Source organism: Diceros bicornis, chromosome 6 (genome assembly GCF_020826845.1).
Source record: "Diceros bicornis minor isolate mBicDic1 chromosome 6, mDicBic1.mat.cur, whole genome shotgun sequence".
NCBI classification, from domain to species: Eukaryota; Metazoa; Chordata; class Mammalia; order Perissodactyla; family Rhinocerotidae; genus Diceros; species Diceros bicornis.
Genome location: NC_080745.1, coordinates 12,942,396 through 12,962,320, shown reverse-complemented (window position 1 = coordinate 12,962,320; position 19,925 = coordinate 12,942,396). Strand labels below are relative to the sequence as shown.

The 19,925-nt window shown below is 50.5% G+C and overlaps 1 protein-coding gene across 1 annotated transcript in view; it reads left to right on the top strand.

Annotated features, from left to right (window-relative positions):
* The window catches only part of TMEM273 (transmembrane protein 273), a 36,290-nt gene extending 17,194 nt beyond the window's left edge, over window positions 1-19,096 (top strand). The window contains exons 2-6 of the mRNA XM_058542858.1: window positions 5,053-5,106; window positions 6,014-6,154; window positions 7,653-7,683; window positions 11,796-11,819; window positions 17,894-19,096. Coding sequence (XP_058398841.1) covers window positions 5,053-5,106; window positions 6,014-6,154; window positions 7,653-7,683; window positions 11,796-11,819; window positions 17,894-17,918 — 275 coding nt within the window. The 3' untranslated portion in view covers window positions 17,919-19,096. The remainder of the gene's footprint in view (window positions 1-5,052; window positions 5,107-6,013; window positions 6,155-7,652; window positions 7,684-11,795; window positions 11,820-17,893) is intronic.
* The last annotated feature ends 829 nt before the right edge of the window (window positions 19,097-19,925 follow it).

The window sequence follows — 19,925 nt, the reverse complement described above, 5'->3', positions numbered from 1 at the left end:
CAGCATTCTCTGCTCCCATCCCCACCTCGCCAACCTGATTTCCAGTGATTCTCTATGGAGGACCTGCTGCCTGAGTCATAAGGATTCTTCTGATTGCAGATGACAGTTACTTAGCTGAGATAAGATTCAGATAAAGAAGGTCTTTCCTTATCAAGGTGACTGAAAAGTCAAGAAGAGGTGCTTCAGGCACAGCTGGATTCAGGGGCTCAAAAGCTATCTTAGGACTTGGCATCACTTTGACCCTCTTCTGCGGGGGCTTCAGTCTTAAAAGGTTCCCTCCGCCTGGCAGGCCTCCCTCAGCCCCAGGCAACACTCCTATTTCTCAATATTTTCCCTGAAGTCTCTGAGTTGAGTTTTACTGGCCTCAAGTGGATCACCTACCTGCCCTGTCCCTCGACCAATCACTACTGACAGGAAGAAGGAATATGCTAATTAAACAGATGTGGTTCACACGTCCATCCTAGAGCCAGCCCGAGGGAATCCCATGGAGGTGGTTCCCCAAAGGAAAAGCAAGGGGTTGCCAGCAGCCAAGCGGTCAGGGGAGGTGGACATGACACACAGCAAGTGTCCACCCCACACCCCCCCCATTCAGACTTCCTCCAGCTCATGGAGACTGAGGTGTGTAGGAAGGTGCTGGACATCAGCCATGACACTCTGATCTTTTCTTCAGTGTAAATCTTGTCTCCCCCATCACTCTGTGAGCTCCTTCACGGGGACAGGGGTCTTTGGTTGCTCTTGGATCCCCCTGGGCACCAGGGCCATTGGAGCGCACTGTGGGTACCTCATTCCTATGTGTGGACTCTGTTAGGAGATGATGGAAGCCTGTTCTAGACATATGAAACCCCCTCCTCTAGCTGTGAACGTTGGAATTCACGAGATCTAAAGTTAGGAGGCATTCTGCAATATTTAAGTTCCAAGATGAAAATGGCCAGGCATCAATTGACAAACACTTAGGGCAGCCTCTCCCTATTTTTAGTTCAGATACTTATAGAAAGACATCTGAATGCATGCACGCCCACTGCCCCACAACTGGAACCACACAGCCTGATTCTGCCCAAATAAGGGTGGCAAAGACCGCCAGCCCCCATCGAGGGTGGGCCTGACAGGTGTTGTGGACAGCACGGGAAGTCTGAATGTCAGGGATGGGCTCTCAGCTGGCCAGATTCCAACTGAGATGGGGCAAGGCCACTGCGCCTTCAGCTCCATGTCTTAGAGAGCCGTGCTGCTGCCTTCCTCGGACGGCTTCCTCTCATGGCCTGGGGGAGGGGGACCCAGGGCGCCATGAGACCTCAGAGCCACTTACTCTTGCAGGGGTTCCTTCCTGTTGGGAAGCCACTTGCAGAGAGCAGGCTGTGCTCTGCAGGACTGAGGTGGGAGGGGCTGCAGGGAGGGGGGTTGGAGCACATTATTTCAGCAGGAGGGGTGAAGTGTCAGGTCCAGATGGGGCATGGGGAGGAAGCAGAGACCCTAGACTCAGAGCCTATAGGTGCTTTTGTGCACTTAGAAAAAGGCACCGTCCTCTGGGCAGGGGTAGCCTCAGGTGTGTGGCGTGGTGAGAGCTCCTGGCGCCGGGGCCCAACCCGGGCACATGCTGCATGGAGATATGCGGGTGGAGGCGACCCTGGAACCTCTGCAGGCCCATCTGGAGGCAGCTCCCCCTGCCCTCTGCTCTAGGTAGCAGCAAGGACTGTGCTCCGGGCCCTCTGCTCCTGCCCTCCGCACCGTCTCAGTGTGGACGGTCTGAGGAGTAACAGCGGTCAAGTCATATTTGGCCAACCCTGTGCCGACCACTGCCCCGTGGATCAGCCTTGGTACAGTCAGCCCTGCTCAGCCCCGTTGGACTCTCCTCTGAGTTTGAGAGCCTGTCCTCTGGATGCTAAGCTCCCCTCTCCTGTGTACAAGAGAACCCAGAGAATTCCAGCAGAACAAGCGCAGTGTGGCTTTCTCCTGGGTCTCTCACAGACCTGCATGCAAGAGCACTCTGTGCACACAGATCAGCCCTGCTAGGGCCATCCATCCTCCAGCCACTTTGCAGAGCCAGGGGGTCTACGGCCCAGGAGGGACTCCCCCAGCTCATGACTGGAGCAGGATGTGCGGATGGGGTCAGACCAGCTAGTGTGCTTGTGACAGATCCTCGCCCAGAGGCTTGTTAGAGCTCAGGGCAGAGTGGAAAGCAGGGGGAGGGCTGCATGGAGGGAATCCCCTCCCTCAGGAGGGGAAAGGCTGCCGCCGAGTGGCCGTGGGGCTGGCTAGCAGGAATTATTGGGACCGGATGTGGCCTCCAGGAGTGCACAGGATGGTCCACCGCCCAGGTTTGTTCATCTATAGCTGTAAGAGCAGTGGCCCCACGGAGGGCATATATCAGTCCCTGACCTGGAACCTAAAGCAGGACACCCTGCCCAGAGAGCATGTTTGAGGTCAGGGACTAGAGGTAGCCTCAGGACTTAGGGCAGACACAGGATGGAGCACGGAGGGTGGTGTCTGAGGGCCGAACACTGTCCCGGGGTGAGGAGTCAGGGCTGGGGCTCAGCTCCTCCAGGGAGGGACAGAAAGGGGCGAGAATTCAGGATGACACCTCTGATGAAGGATGCTGGGCAACCGGGTAAGGGCTGGGGCCTGGTGCTGTAGGGAAGGCAGGGCCAAGCCCTTTTGACACTAGAAGTGCTTTCTCCTCTTTCCTCTTCGACCACCCCGCCAGCAGTCTGATTCTCCAGCATAGCCTCTGTGTGTCCCTGAGTGCACGGCCCCTTGTATTCCCGTGTGTGTGTCTCTCCGTCCCTCTTTCCATCTCGCTCTTTCTGATCTGTGTCCTCTCTTCTTTCTCTGTTCAAGTTCCACCCCGGGCTGTATGAAGTTTTAACGCTGCATGCTCCATGTGGAGAGCGATGGTCACCAGGGGAGGGCCCCTGAGGTGGGGGCCAGGAAAGACGTCAGTGTGTGAAGGGGCAGGGGGAGACGCCATCCCTTGGTGAGCCTGGGCTACTCACTGATGCCCTGCCCCGTCCCCTGCCTCCTGCCCAGTGAAGGCAGGGAGAGGCCAGGCTGGCGTCAGAAGGGACCCAGGGGCAGCAGGCAGCACATGCAGCTCTCACTTTCAGGCCTCAGTCTGTAAGTCAGCTCCCAGCCACGGCCACTCCGTTTAGTGGACCTGACAGCCTAGCCCTACCATGCGCAAAATACAAGGCTTTGTCCTGTCCCTTGGAACAGTTTTCAACCCAGCTGGAGCAGCAGGATGAATGTAAAGAAACAATGGACCCAGTGGGGGCTTCAGAGAACTGACAAAGCCAGGGTCATATTGTGTGTGGTGGTGTCTGTGGTGTGTATGTGAGTAGAGGGGCCCCACGTGGGCACATCCATGAGAGAAGTCATTGAATTTCCAAGAGCACCTGTGATTAGAACAAGGCTGTGTACTTTTGCTTAAGAATCTCCCAGCTTTACCCATCTACCAAACGAAGCCTCTAGAAAATCCTAACCTCTACTACGATGATCCCTTACCCACTAAACGCATGCAGAGCGGAGATGTCCTCTGTAGATCATCAACCCAACGCGTCACCCAGGCAGCGCTGAGCGTGGTTGGCAGACGTGGCCGTGTGCAGAACGTCTTTGCTGCTCTGACGAGCGAGTACCTCAGCCACTGTTCCGCCTCCAGGAGGTCAGGACTCGGGAGGTGGCCTTCTCTTGGAGATAAACTGGGGAGATCCGGTTCCTCCCAACGAAGTCACCTGGTCCTTTTTAGGGGCTGTGGCACTTCCTGCTTCTGCCTTTGCCTGAAGCTTGAACTTGAGAATCAGACTTGGGCCTGACCGTCCACCCACCCCTGCCCACGCCCCTCCGGCCTGTGGCCTTAGTGGTTTTGGCATCATTCTGCTAGTTAGCTCCTTGGGGTTCAAGTTTGCAGGGCGTCGTGGGGCTCTCAGTGTAGATGGCGGGCTCAGACCCTGCCTTGCCACACTCTCCATTCCTCTTGGCCCTTGGGCATGTTGTCGAGTCCTCAATGCCTCCAGTTCCTCATTCATCAAACAGCAGTGCTAACAGTGCCTATCTTACGGAGCTGTTGCTGTGAGCATTAAGTGTATTAATGCAGACGCTGCACCCAATATCTGCCTCAAAGTAAGTGGCCAATTAATATAAGCCTTCCTCTCCAAGGCCCACAGCTCTGCCTTGGCTCTTCTAGGGCCTGGCTGCAGGGACTATGGCCCCAGCTTGTAAGCCACGTCTCCTGTCTTAGGGTTTCAAGCCCTGGCTAGAAGAGAGAGACACCCCTGCAGCATGCTCTGTCACCATCATTTGCTCACTCATTCACTCAGCAAACATCTATTAATACCTCCTACATGCCAGGCACTGTGTCAAATGCTGGGGGTAGAACACTCCACAGTGCACTGTACAGCCCGGTGGGGAGACCAGCAAGAAGATGTAGCAATGGGTTAATAGCTGAGAAGCTCTTAGGACGGAGCCTGGGCACACAGCAGCACCGTGTAATGTTAAATAAATAGGAGTGGTCAGTTATGATGTGTGAGTCCAGCCACTGTGGAGCACACAGGCGGGCAGCCAAGCCAGGTGCAGGGAGTTGGGAGGGAGTAACACGGAGTCACGACGAGGGGCAGGAGGAGAGGGAGAAGATGGGGTCGGCAGAGGGAATGGCCCAGAGGCAGCAGATCCCCGGCCTGTGTGGGGAGCCGGAAGCTGGGCAGTCTGGCTGAAATGAGCGGGTTCGTGGGAATGACGGAGGAGGCTAGACAAGCAGGCAGAGGTCAGAGTGTGGGTGTTGGAAACCATGTTAAAGAGCTGGCATAACTGAGCTCGACAGAACCTCGCTCCTGGTCTGGGTTCTGAGGAGGGCACGACGTCCCAGCAAGGCTCCAAGACCCTCCGTGGCAACCAGGAGCCCACCTCTGTGCTCCTGAGGGTGGTGGCCAAGCCGGCGTGGAACCTGTGCCAGGCTTTCCCAGACGTGTGGAGTGGTGGCCGAGGACAGGTTTGGCCCTCGACCCCGGGCCAGATCGCGGCCAGCAGTTCTGTTCTAACCCCGCTCTGGGTTTTCTTTCTCCGCAGATGTTGGAGGAGCACAAGTGCTGGCCACGGGCAAGTCTACGGGGGCCGAAACTGGTAGGTCACTGCCCGACTTAGTCTGTGTGCAGGACTGAGGGGCAGGAAGGGGACGCTCTAGAGCCATGGGTGGGTGGGGGCGAGCTGGCATTGGTTCCTGCCGCTCATCGAAGAACAAGGGCTACGCTCGCCTCCGGGCCTGCCTGAGCGGCCAGCACAGCTTCCTCCAGGGTTGTGGCCCTACACGAGAGCCTGTCCTCAAAGGGGATCTGGGTCCTCAGGGAGGCCTTCGTCCGCTCTCTGTGAGATGAACAGCTCCAGCAAACACAGTGCCCTGCGCTGCAGCCGTGAGCCCCGGACAGCCGGCTCTGCCATGCTCCCGTGCCCTCACTGGCGCCCTCCCTCCACTGCACGGTCCAGCTCCTCTTCACCTCTGGGGCTCGCCTCGCCGGGCACTGTGCCGTGTGCTGTCACCTCCCCTGGGAAGGCTGCCGATTCCCACACAAGCCCAGCCCACCCCGTGACCTGGCCTTGGAGTGAGCTCTCCCCTTCCACTGCTGACTGTGGGCTCCCCAGCATGGAGTCAGCTCTTATTCATTTGCCTTCAATGCTCACCAAAGGGCAGGCAATCAACACAGACTCGATAAACGAATTAATGAAGGAGGAATTGAGGAAGGGCTACAGGAGGCCAGAAATGAGCCATCAGCCACTAGGGAGTGATCTGCACAGCTGAAGGGACCAGGGATGGAGTTCCAGGAAGAGGGGATGGAATGTGGGTGGAGGGGCGGGAGCAAATGCACTCCCAGGAGAGTGGGAAATTAGGTCAGCTTCTGTGGGTCGGAGTGGGGATTTTCAGGTCTACACGCAGGACCTTAGACTTCATCCCAAACGGAAAGAGAGCTGTAGAAGACCTTTGCAGGGTGGTGATGAATTGACACCTGTTGTTCATTTCCTCCCTGCACTGCAGAAATCAAATACGCCATCATCGGGATGGCGCTGGGCATTGCCATATCCGTGGGTTTCCTGGCCCTGAAGATCTGCATGATCAAGAAGCACATGTTTGATAATGAATCCACAGACCTAAGAAATGTAAACCCGGACCCCAGTGGTAAGAGAACGGTGACACTCAGTCCCGCTCTGCCCCTGCTCGAGACAAGGCCGTGGTCCAGGCTGGCCCCCAGTGCAAGGCACCGAGGGCCGCTCCATAACATTGGCTAGAGAAAGGAAAAATCTGCGGGCGGAAACTCAGGGACCTCTCTGTGTCTCTGTGTGTCTGTCTGTCTCTCTCCCTCCCTGCCTTCTCTCTCTCTCTGTACTTTTCCGTCTTGATATTCCTAAGAGTCAGATTTCCTGGAGAGGGGTGGGGAAGGGAGCTGAGCTGGCGTCAGACAGAAATGTCTATTCTCTTATCCAAATAATGTGATCAGATAAAATCGATCCCAAGGGACTGGTCGGGTGGCGTAGTGGTTGGGTTCGTGCACTCTGCTTCGGTGGCCTGGGATTCTCGAGTTTGGACCCTGGGTGCGGACCTGCACACCACTCATCAGGCCGTGCTGCAGTGGCGTCCCACATATAAGGTAGGGGAAGATGGGCACAGGTATTAGCTCAGCAACAATCTTCCTCAAGCAAAAAGAGGAAGATTGGCAACAAATGTTAGCTCAGGGCCAATCTTCCTCATCAAAAAAAAAAAAAAAATCAGTCCCAGGGGATGCCACTGGGTGGGTGATGGGAGGTGCTGCTGGCACTGGTTCTGAGGGCCAAGCAGCATTTGTTTTGTAAATTGGGCAAGTCCCACTCGCAGCAGCGCTGGGTGTGTCCCCAGGATCCAAGGAGTGCTGGGCTCTTTTACCCCGGGTGGTTCTCCGTGTCCTGCGGCCCCTGCAGGGAAACGCATCCACACAGACGCTGAGCAGTCAGCTTGTGAGTTTTGACAGCAAAACGCACCATCGACTCACACCCCCTTTCTCTCAAGGTGGGACTCACAAAATTCAATCCCGCTTGTGTCGACTGCTTAATGGGTTGATGCTGTTTTCCATGAGGTTTTCCTGAAAATGAGGAGGAAGGAGCCTCCCTGTATCTCCGGAAAATGCAATTATTCTCTGTGAAGATATGCAGAAGGGGCGTCTTGGCCAGGGAGAGGAGAAGCCACAGCACTCGGGGGCTTCCCGGGATGCCAGCGTGGCCAACTGCGTCAGGGGCTTAACTGGTCATAGGAGTTCACTTACCATTGATTTTGTATCTCTATGAACAAGAAGGGAGAGAAAACAGCCTCTTCATCACACAGCAGGACACGGGCCGCGTCTCCTGAGGACCAGAGGGCCCAGCATCTGCAAGTGGAGGGGGTGGAGAGGAGAAATGGGGGGTGTCTAGGAAAGGCTCAGTCTCGCCTGCTTGCTGAACTAGGGGGCTCAGTGGTGGGACCTGGATAGAGAAGCTCCCACAGTGCCGAAGGGGAGGGGGCGGAGCACTCAGCCCAAGACCACCCCTCAGTGGCCCCAACCCAGGGAGCCCCTCAGCTCTGCCCAAGATACCAGCTCTGACCCTCTCCTGCTTGCCTGGCACTGATCACAGTGCCTCCTTCCTAACACCGTGCTTTCTCTGTTTAGACACCACCGCGCTAAAGAAGAGAGCCCCAAGGTAAGGTCGCCGCCAACATGTGACAGGTATCATCCTCCCTCCTATATTATCCATCCTGCTCCCTTGCCTGTCATCCTAGCCCTTGCCTCCCTTCCAAAATGCTTCCTAGGGGACTAGAATGCATCCCACCACCCCTTCTTCCCTTATTTGGGCCAGTGGGCAAGACTCATAAGAGTAGGGGGTTGGCCCGCAAGGGCTTGGGCTTGCCTCTGCACACTCTGGGTTAGATTCTGCCCCACTCCCTGTTCAGTATCCCCCCATTGAATCCCTACACACTCAGAATAAAGTCCCCAGTCGCTGCCATGACCCACTTGGGAGGCCACACATGGCCTGATCCAGGTACCTGGTTTCCCTGCTGGCACCCAGCCACACTGCTCTTCTGCATAGAGCTCATGCCCTCCAAGGACCATCCTACCTCAGGGCCTTTGCACTTGCTGTTTTCTCTTATATGGAATGCTCTTTGCCAAGGTAGCTGCAAGCTTTGCCCTCTGTCCTTCACATTTCTGCTTCAATGCCACCATTTCATTTTAGATGGCCTATTTAAATAGAAACCCCCCTCCCCCAATCATTCTCTTCCCCTTACCTGGCCTTATTTTTTTTTCATAGTACTTTCCACTCACTGACCTTATATACTAGATTGATTTGTCAATTTCTCTTGATGGTTTCCCCCCTAAAATGTAGGGTCCTTGAGGAAGGGATCTTCCTTTTCATCTCTGTAGCCCCAGCACTTAACACAGAGCCTGGAACAGAGTGGATACTCATATACGTGTTGAATGAATGAATGAGCAAATGGGCATTAGACATGGCTAGGTGCTGAGGATTAAGAACAGAGAAGTAGGACAAGCTCCCTCATAGTCCACAGGGAGAAAGGCACATCACAGGTGCTCGTGCATGGCATTGGGGTCGGGGGGTGCTGTGACAGGGCTAAGCCTGTGCCACCTTGTGCCCTGGGGGTGAAGAGGGGTGCAGATCCAGCTGGGAGGCAGGGTGTCTAGGAGTGCAGGGGAGCCTGGGTGTGTCCATGGAATGACCAGGAGGAGTTCACTGGGGGAAGAGAGAGAAGGGCACATGGGCAGAGGGCACCCTCACATGTGTAGGTGTGCACGTGGGGAACCGTGGAAAATGTTCAGGGAGCGACGTCCAGTGTGGCCGAAGCAAGTGCTCCACGTGAGGTATGGAGAAGAGGCTGGAGAGAGAGGGAGTTTCTACTCACGGAGGATCTAGTGGCGTGTGTGCTGAGTGAGAGAGTCTGAACCCTCGCCTGAGACTTCTGGTCTACCAGTGAAGGATTCTAAGCAGAAGGATGGAACATCTTTTATGTTATAGTAGCATGGAGGCGGGGGCCCAGCTGGAGACAGGGAGACCTGCTGGGGATGCTCACAGGGCTCAGACCTGCTGGGAAGGCCTGCTGGAGCAGGGATCTGAGTGCCACTAAGAAGGCAGCCGGCCCAGGACCCGGGGGCTGCAGGGAGGTGCAGCCCCAGGAGAAGAGGGAGGAATCCAGAACGGCGTAGTGTTTGCTGGTGGGGTTGGGGGAGCTTGGCTGGGTGGTGCCCTTTGGGAAGCAGGTGGTGGAGCAGCTTGGGCCGTGGGCTGTGGGGGTGACACGGTGCCTACTTTTTGGACATGGTGAGTCTGAGGCTTCTGGAGACTTCCAAACAGAGAAGATGTTCAGTAAGTGGCTGGCGTTCAGGACAGAGGTCTGGGCTGAGACGGATGGTGGGCTTTTAGAAGGGGCCCGAAGCGTGGTCTCCCCCCACAGTTCTTCCCTGGGACCTGGGACCCAGTAAGTGCTAAGTGATGTCTATGGAAGGAAGGAGTAGATTCACGAATGAAGAAGAGACAGAAGCGTGGCACCCTGTCCTCAGGGGCATGCCCTGGGGATGAGCTGGGGATGGATTTTCTCAAGAAGTTCACTTTCTTGAGGATCTGCCTCCTTCAGATGTTCTGGTTTCCGGCAATGATTTCTGATTGATTTAGGCCCTAAAGCAAGTCTCACCAACTCTGTCTCCAGGCACTGCCTCTCTCCGTGTCTGACTCTCGCTGTTGCTCTGTCCTGTCCCCCGTCCACCCCACCACCTCCTTTTTGGCCATCCCACAGGAACCTGGGCTGGGGGAGACCGGTGTGATTATGGGGACTTTTTACCTTTTCATCCAGATCAGGACTTTCGGAGAGCGGAGAAGAGGCACTACTAAGAATTGTGTCAGGACGACGGGCATAAACCCGGACTGTCCTAGGAAAACTGGAGCATGGGGCCATCCTAGAGTTAGTGGGCCCGTGACGCAGTGGTCTCCAGGCCCGGGGCAGCCACACAGCTCTCCTCTCACTGGCAGTGTCACCTCCTCTGCACCCAGGGTTCTCATGGATGGGGGTCAGGCAACCAGTCCAGGGGGCTTTTGGAAATGTGAGGTGGAATTAGAGGCTTTTCAGGCTGGGGGACCACAGATGTCACATGTCTCATCTCACACACACACATTCACACACGCCCAGACCCACACTAGCTAAAGCTGTCACATTCCTCTTTGTAGAAGAAACATGCTGAACAGCTCTCAAGTGCCACCAAGTCCATGAGACCACTCACGTGGGAAAGAAGAATTCCAAGTCGGGGGCTCCTAATGCCCCTCCTTTTCCCCACCCTCAGGAACCTTCTCCCTGGGGCAGCTCTTTCTTCTTCAGCCCTGGGGGATTGGCATGATGCCAGAGTGTGCAGTAGTGACTCCTGGCCGGAAGGGCGTCCCTGTTCCAGCTCACCAGAGGCAGCGCTCTGATGGCTCTGGGCTGGGTGCTGACTCAGGCTCTCCCACTACAGGATCAGGGCAGACCCACCTTCGTCAGGGGTGCTAACAAGGCTCTTGGCAGACTGGGGCATGGGAGGCCGTGGGTTGAGTCTGGAACCATGAGAAGGGCTAGCCTTTGATGATGGGGGTGAGGGGACCTGGAAATGAATAGATGAACCCCAGGCCCAGAACCCATATTGCCTTTGGGGGGTCCAGCTGGCCTCTGTGGTGGGGAGCGCAGGACGGGAGTCAGTTTTGGATGGATGGGCTGTGTCTGCAACAGCGAAGACTCTGCCCACTGCATGGCCTCAGGGGCCCTCTGCTGGGCGGCTGAGGCACCCCAGGCATGTGGCTGCAGCTACTGTGGCCAGCTCTGGCCTGTGTCAGGATGACTGCGTGGTCGGGTGGAGATTCTAGCACAGTGATCTTCTCACCACCTAGAAGTGAGGGATACTACCCTGGCTATCCAAACCGCCTGGACGCATGGAGGGGCACTCTGAGTTAAGACACTTTGCTTGGAATTCTCCAGAGCTCATTGCAGACCCTATTTCAGAGACATCTTAGTTATGGAATTCACAAAGAATGAAATATTTCACACCGCCCAATTCTTACTCCTGCTGTGTGTGTGTGTGTGTGCGCGTGTGTGCATGCATGCGTGCCTGCTGGGAGATGAGGGGATGCGGGAGGCTGTATTCATAATGAATGAGTGATACATGTATGTGTATGTGTAAAGATGCTGCTGTGAACGATACAACACAAACCTATTTAAAAGCACTGCTGAACAAATAGTCACCGTGTATGATCATTCCAGAGGAGTTGCTCGCTTTTGTCTGTATTTAGAAGTTTTGGATTATTTTGATACATCAGGGATATAGGAGGCAATTTCCACAATCCAGGCGAGGTGGCTGCAATAGTCATTCAACAATCAATGCTGTAAAAGTGAAGGACAGGAAAAGGAACATGAAGGGTGCAGGAGGAAGATAGGTGGGTGGAGGAAGGGAGGGAAGAAATGAAGGGCAGGGGAGAGATGGGTGGCTAGAAGTTAATGGCTGGATGGGAGCCTCCCCTCCACCCCAGGGGTGTACTCTCCCACTGTGTGCAAGCAACCGTTCTTGGCACGCATCATACCAGAGCTCCTCTACAAATAGAGAGATTTTCGAAGAGTTACAATTCAAGTTTCCGAAACTAACACTAGATGGAGTCAGGCTGAGTCAGGAAGAAGACCCGAAAGAAAAAGCTAAGGAGAGCAAGCCGTTCTCCTGGAGCAAAAGTTTGCATGTGCTTTCTGCCATCTAGGAATGATTCAGCCAACATCCTATTCTTCTGTTTTGCAGGTTAAATCTCAGTTTCTCTGAAAGGTGAGTTGTAAGAGTCCTCACTCCTACTGAAAGGAGGGAAGGCAGGCAGTCCCCTGCAGGGGCTGGCAGCTCCTCTGCATGCCCCCACGCAGCACCGGAGGGTGACTGCCAGCCATGGGTCAGAAGTCTTTGTGCCAGGATGGCTGTGAGGCCGGGAATCCGCATCTCCTTGGGATATTTGCAGAAAGTCCTCATATGGTAGTACTTTGGAAAGCTTTGAAATGAAGCTGTGAGGCATTTGCCTCATTAGAGCTGAGAAAAGTGGGTTTTTTTTTTTGGTGAGGAAGATCCGCTCTGAGCTAACATCTGCCGATCCTCCTCTTTTTGCTGAAAAAGACTGGCCCTGGGCTAACATCCACGCCCATCTTCCTCCACTTTATATGGGATGCTGCCACAGCATGGCCTGACAAGCGGTACATCAGTGCGCGCCCAGGATTTCAACTGGTGAACCCCAGGCCGCTGCAGCGGAGTGTGTGCACTTAACCGCTTGTGCCACCGGACCGGCCCCGAGAGAAAAGTGGGTTTTAACAGCAAGATAGTTAATTTATTTTTTCATTTACCAAGACTATCTCTTTGACAAACCGTTAGCCAGTTTAGTTCATTTGATGGAAAAAACCTTTTCTTTGTGTCATCAAGCTATCGGTTTGGCGGAAGCGTCTGCTTCTCAATGCTGCTTTGGGGTCTCAGAGTGGACAAGGCCTGAGTGTGAGGGCAGGGCCTGCAGGAGGGGGCAAGGTCCTGGGCCACCGGCTGAAGGAGCCCTGCTCCTGGGAAAGGCGGCCCCTCCCTCGGGTTTATCCAAGTCGTTGTTCACAGCTCACGTTCCTCAGGCCCGCTTTCCCGCACCTCATGCACTGCCCATGGGCTCTCACCTTCCTTCTTTTTAAAAAATCTTCAAATACACAGAAAACTTGAAAGAACAGTGCAATAAAAACATATACATCCTTCACCTAGGTTCACAAATTAACATTGTGCCCCATTTGCTTTATCTCTGTATACACATATTTTTTCTGATCCACTTAAAAATTAGTAGAGATATCATATTTCATCTCTAAATACATGACCACGTCTCCCACATAACCACATTACAATGGCCACACCTAAGAAAATTAGTGATAATTCAATAATATTACACAACCATATTCAAATTTCTCCTATTGTTTCAAAAGCATCTTTTATAGTTCTATTTTTCCAAGCCAGGATCCATTGTGTTTGATTTTGTATCTTTCCAGTCTCTTTCAGTGTTGGACAACCCCTCTGCCTTTTCCACTCATGGCGTTGTCAATCTTGAAGTACCTAAGCCAGTTATCTTGTATGATGTGTCATTTTCTGGGTTTGTCTGATTGTTTCCTCCTGAGTAGATTCAGATTGAGAATTTCATCAAGAACACCACAGAGGTGACATTGCGTTATCTTTTATTGTATCATCAGGAGGCACGTGGTGCCAGGCTCTCTCACTGTTGGTGATGCTGCGTTTGATCACTTGGTTAAGAGAGTGACCGCTGGGTCTCTGTGTTGTAGAAATAAAATTTTCCCTTTGCAATTAGTAAATCATCTGATGGGTGGCACTTTGAGACCACGTGAGCATCCTCACTCCCAACAATTCTTCGCCCAATGATTTGTCTATTCACCATCCGTGTTTGAATCAGTGATTGCTTTGGGGGTTACAAAATACTGAGTTTCTAATTTCAGCATTCCCTCTACATTTAATAGCTAGCATTTTTATAGAAAAAAGACTTTTCCTTTCCCCACCTTTTCTCTTTCTCTTACTTGTTGAACATTATTCCTATGGACGTCAATGCATTATAATTCATTACCATCGTGAATCTTTTTGATGTTCTGATTGTCCCAAGTTTATCCAGTACAAGTCACTTCTTCATGGTATTTGACTGAACTCCATTAGTCATTGAGCATTTCCTAGACTTCTGACACAACACAATATCCCAGCTGTCCCTGCTCAGACCTGGAATCACCCATTTTCCCTAGGATCCTTGCTTGTTTTTTCCTTCTCCTTCTCCTTCTCCTTCTTTGGAATAGTTTTTAGAAACCAAGATCTGGGCACACTGTGTGCTCATGACTATTGAGGCATCGTTGCTTCCAGGCCCTCTCAATGGATAGTCGGCAAACGTATATTTAAATCAAAAACACAATACCATAAGGTTCTTCTTCAGCTTTCTTCATTCCGTATTTCTATTTTGCTTCCTCCAAAGTGAAAACCCTGTTTCTCAACCATCTGGATATTTTTACCCATTTGCTCTATTCTAAAATACATGCAAAATACTTCCAGAATTACAACAGTATGCAACTGCAAACATGCTTAGTGACTTGAAGATTTCTTTGCTGTTCTTTTTGTTCTTAGAATTTAGCCCTCAATGTGCACAGAGTGTTATGTTCAGATTAAACTATTTTCTCTGTGTGGTTATGCTATCAATTTGATATAGAGTTAGGAACATTTGTTTCAGTGTGTATGCTGTTTTAATGTTTCCTTTCTTAATCCTTTTAGTTTAATTTTATTTTTTGAGTATATAAAACACGTACATGGTTCAAAGCTAAAGATATGTAAGCAGGTACACTCAGAGAAGACTTGCCCCCCACCTGTCTACTCCACCCTGCTACCCCCCACACTGCTTTGAAGTAACCGTTTTCCACATCTCCTGCTTTATCCTTCCTGTGTTCCTCTTTTTTTTTTCTCCTGAGGAAGATTCTCTCTAAGAAGCTAACATCTTTTGCAATCTTCCTCTTTTTGCTTGAGGAAGAGTCTCCTGAGCTAACATCTGTGCTGGTCTTCCTCTATTTTGTATGTGGGATGCCGCCACAGCATGGCTGATGAGTGGTGTAGGTCCGCACCTGGGATCCGAACCTGCAAACCTGGGCTGCCGAAGCAGAGCATGAGAACTTAACCAGCAGGCCACAGGGCCAGTTCCTTTTACAAAAATATATTTAATCAAAATTTTTTTTACATATATACAATTTTTTTATAAAATTAAAGAAATGTTTATATATGTACATATATGCACATAAATATAAATTTTTTTTTAGTTCTCATATGGGTTTATTTTTTATTTGGATCTCTGATCCATTCGGCTTTTATTGTGGTGTATGGTATGAAATATAGATCCAATTTTATCTTTTTCCCAAATGGCATTCCAGTTATTTCAATATTATTTTTAAAAACCATCCTATTTTCCCCAGTGTTTTATTTGCCATCTTTATTATGTTCTAAATTTCCATATGTACTCAGACTATTTCTAGACTTTCTGTTATTCTCCAGCAGTATCTGTGATTAGTCCTGTGCTAGTACAATACTCTTTCTTGTGGAAGCCTCCTGGTGTGCTCTCCCATCTGGCAGGGCTGGTCCCTCTGCACCCCCCATCGTGCTTCCTTTTCAGGCACACATTCTTGCTATTCTCTTCTAGCTGTTCTTTCATATGTGTTTTTCCGTATGAACTTCAGAATCAACTTCAGAAACTATCTGCGGGAACAAACATCTTCGCATTTTTATTGGGGTTGAATTACGTTCATGTATTAAATTGAAGATGATTGACTTCTTTATGATGTCAAGCAGTCCTTCACGGACATGAGAACTTTTTCCTTTACAAGTCTGTTTTTGTGTGTCTCAGGAGAGTTTTCAGATTTTACTCTTATGGGTTTTTCACATTTAAAGTTAAATTCATTCCTAAATAGTTTATGGTTTTGTTGCTTTTGTAAGTGGAATTTCCTATTATGTCCCCTACTTGATTGCTTGTAGATTTTGCGGGGGGAAGTTAACATTATAGTGGCTGCCTTACTGAATGCTTTTATTGTTTGTGTTTGTTTTCTTTTTGATCTCCTCGATATTTCATCATATTATGTCATCTGCCAAATTGTAGATCTTCTTTCCCAATTCTTAAGCCTCTAACTGTTTTCTCCTCTCTGATCGCATTGACTAAAACCACCAACCTTAAATAATAGTGGAAGCAGTGAGTACACTAGTCTTGTGCCTGATCTTGGTGGGAAAATCAGTAGTGGTTTTCATTAAGTAAGATGCTAGCTTTAGGGCTAAAGTGCACATATTTTATCATGTTAAGGAAGTATCCATTCATTCTTATCTTATTGAGTTTTTTTTTCCTTTTGGTGAGGAAGATTATTGCTGAGCTAACATCTGTGCCAATCTTCTTCTATTTTGTATGCGGGACGCCACCATAACATGGCTTGATGAGCAGTGTGTAGGTCTACTCCCGGGATCTGAACCCATGAATCCTGGGCTGTCAAAGCAAAACATGTGAACTTAACCCCTATGCCACCAGGCTGGCCCTTATTGAGTTTTTAAAATCTGAGATGTGTGTTGGATTTGGTCAAAAGACTTTTCAGCATTAGCAGGCATTAACTCATCCTCCATGGATATACCCTGGGATGATCCTAGACAAACCAGGATGTATAGGCACACTTGTGATTAGTTTAGTTTTGTTTTTTCCTTCTCTCCTTGTTGGTCTGTATGATTTTTGGAGGATGTGGTGGAAGATTTGGGTTTAGGCAGCCACTATAATCCTAGGGTCTCCAAAAGTCTCTTTCTCTTTCTATTGATACCCAGCCCAGATCTGCAGCCCAATTCACCGGCTAGTCCAGCCAGCAGATGCTATCCCAGTCTCTGCCCAGCTTATCTTTTCCTGCAGGTTGTGCCTGGCTCTCTAAGGGCTGATAACACACCCATCTGTAGAGGAATCAATGCCCTGTCAGAGAACAACTTCGTCCATGGGGGAGTCACAGGTGCCACTCTGCCAACTCAGGGTTGTCACGGGTAGGAGTAGCTGCTCTCCTGGTCTGCCTGTCTTCTCTGGGCCTCGGTATCTCAAGTACACATGCTGGCTAGGTCCAGCCACGTTAGATCCTCTCCTTAACAACACCTTAAGGGGCCCTTTTAACTCAAGACTTGTTAAAGATAATGGGAGGGATACACTTTCTGTTGAGCCCCTGGACCTCCAGACCAGCCAACTCAGACTCTTTGTTCTTCTAGACCTACCATCCTTTAAAGGAGAAGCACAAAAACAGGACAGCATTTGAGGCCCTCTCCTGGAATCTTTTCCTCCACTTCTCTCTCTCACCATCCTTGCTTGTCTTCCATGTTGGCTCTGCTGCCATCAAGGTCTGTAACCCCGACCTCAACCTGTGCCCTTGGTCCTCTGCACATGGCGTAGGTAGGTACATGCTGTACCTTTTATGGTTGTTAACTTGGCTTGTCCCATTGATGCTTCACTCTGTCCTGTCTTTCTGCTGCCCCTTCTCCCAAGGGGAGATGTTAGTTAGACATCAAGATGTTAGGACTGAATATGTGCAATGGAATGGCATAAACAAGTATGCAATGTAAGCATAAGTATGTCATTCTGTTGTAACCATAGATAATGTTGATGTGAAACTACAGTGAAGTGTTGGTGTGAATTCAGTCTCAACACGGAGGTGTTGGTGAGGCCCTTCGCCGAGAACGGCCACAGCAGTGTCTCTGCCCTACTATCAGCCCAAGCTCTACTACCGTATTGGGGTCTGATTTGGTGACCTCATCTTTTCTTCTGCGTTCCTAGTCTTTAATATATGTCTATGCTGCCATTCCCTCTCGTCAAAGCTGATACACTACGGAGAAGTCTCACCCTCTGTAACAGTGTGTAGTTCACACTTGACGGTATCAGTTTCCAGGTCCATTCCCGTAGGTCTGCCTACATTGTTCCTCATAGCATCTGCCCAGATCTATGCAAACTCTTCAAGTACAGAAGGTAGCACTTCCTCCTAGATCTGCCTATTAAGCCTGGGGAATGACTTTTCTTTTTGTCACCAAAGTGGATGAGGTTCTGTGGCCTTGGTTTGGCAGGCAGAAAACAACCTCTAGGTTGAGCTCTATCTGAAAAACTCTCCGCTTTATCCAGAAGCCACTGCTCTTCAGGTCCCTTTCCTTGTTACATGAGGAAATGTCCCACCTTACTAAGATTTGCTGATGGACTCTTTCATACCTGTTTAATTGTGAGTCTCCCATAAGCGTATGCCATGATTAATTGGAACATAGTCATTCTGTCAATAAGTCTTCCAGATGGTTCTCTTCCTTTTCAGAGATGCACAACTCACTGAGCTCTAAGCAAGTGGCCTCTGCAGGAGGGGTTTGGCAGTCCGGAAAACTGCGCACACTTGCAGCCTTGGGGATGTCTTGAATTTGAGTGTCCAAAGCTGATGATAGACCTTCACATGGAACTCAATATCCAGGGCAAATAAGAGAATGAACAGAATCCACAGTACCTCTGTCCTGAAGGGAAATATCACTTTTCTTCTGCAAGAAGCTGACTGTATAGAGGAAGGCAGAACACTTTATCCAGCAATGAGAAAGGAAGGAAGCCAATAAATCTTCACTGCCTATCCTGGTCCACCATGTCAGAGCCGTTCATGCTTCTTTGATGGCCTTGTGTCCATGTCAATGGTACCTACCCACAGCAAATGGCTTATGAAATGAGAACCAACTCAAGACACAACCTCTTTAGCACCACCATCTTATCAACAGGTAAGCAGCATTTTCTAGAACTATTGGCCTCACTTTCTTAGCTGCCAGAAGAATCCCCCTGTGAACATTCAGGAGCCCTGAAACATGGAGAGCATGGGGCAGTCTCCATTCCTGTAAATGAAAGACTGACCTTCCAAAAGAAGAAATGGCAGGCTGGGCTGGAGTGAGAGGTAAAGTTCTGATGGCCATGGAATGAGCCTGTAGCTCTGCAGCTCTTCAAATGATGGAGCCAACAAAGGATTAAATGAGACAACAGATGCCATGCCTTATAGAGAGTTGTAGAGATGTAAGCAATTATTGTTATGCTTATAGAATTATTTTGTGGTTATTAGTACAATGTGCATACCTTGTCATGGAGGACACGACTGGTGGAGGCTTAGGAAACCCACATCTTTTTATTATTGCCATAAACCTAAGGTTCTGTGGCATAAGGCCCATTAACACTTCTTTCTCCTGTAATATTAACCCTGTATTTCTGGGGCTGCGTTATGGAATACTCTTTGCCTTTCCATTCAACAGAAATCTGGGTGGTTGTATGGACTGGTTCTCCTCGGATTAGGTTACTCTCCTTCTGTGTGATGAAAGATGAGCTATCTTTCAAAATAAAGTGCTGTGCTATAATAATTTGCCTGGATACCCAGGACATCTTTTATCTGACTTGATAACAATGCAGTTCATTAGCAGACTTTGCTAACTGATAACCTAAAGCAGTAACGCAATACTCATAAGCAATTTTCTGTGTGTAAGATAGAATAAACCATCTTGTAAGGTATCTGTTAATTGATTTGCTTATTTTAGCAGCATTTTAATTAAGACATCTGGTTTGTGAATGGCAGAGACACTTGTGAACCAAAGGTGAATGCTTCTGGATTCTCAGTCATCATTTTATTTTCTATAGACTCAGCAGAACCATGGGTCCTCTGCCCCATCCCATATCACAGCATATTCTCCCAGCACCACTCCTGGGCTCTGGTTTTGCTTGAGCCCAACACAAGGTCTCCTGTGTGAAGAATCCAGAGAAGTATGCTGAAGACCTGTGCTCTCTCCTCGGGTTATAAAGGCTGACTTGCCCTGTGAAGCGGAATGTGCTGGGGGCTGCTATGTAATAGATCCCCTTGGCTTAATTCCCAAATCCAAGCTCAGTGACTTCCTTCTGTGGCAGTCCTATTGGAAGCTCTCTGATGCCCCTTTTGACAGCCCCTCTTCATGGGAGTAGCTCCTGGGGGTGGAGGTTCCAATGAGCAGGTGCTCTTGGATGTGTTTGGAAGCTACCACGAGAAGTCATTGTGTCTGTGGGTGCAATGTCTTGAGTGAGGGCCATTCTGACTGCCACACTCTGTGGTTTTGGAGTATGCTAGCAGAGGCCAGGCGCTGGGATAGACCCTGCCGTCCCAGCCCAGTAGGCTCCGGGGCCACCAGAACACATGGAGATCCCAAACAGCCCATCTTGGCAGGCGGAACACTCTACTCAAAGCGGAAGGGAGAGTTGACACTCCAATACTGGGAGGAAACCCCATCCCTACACGGTGGGATGAGCTGCAGATGGCAGCAGCCAGCCAAGATCTAAGGACGTAGCTGCAGTTTACTGCC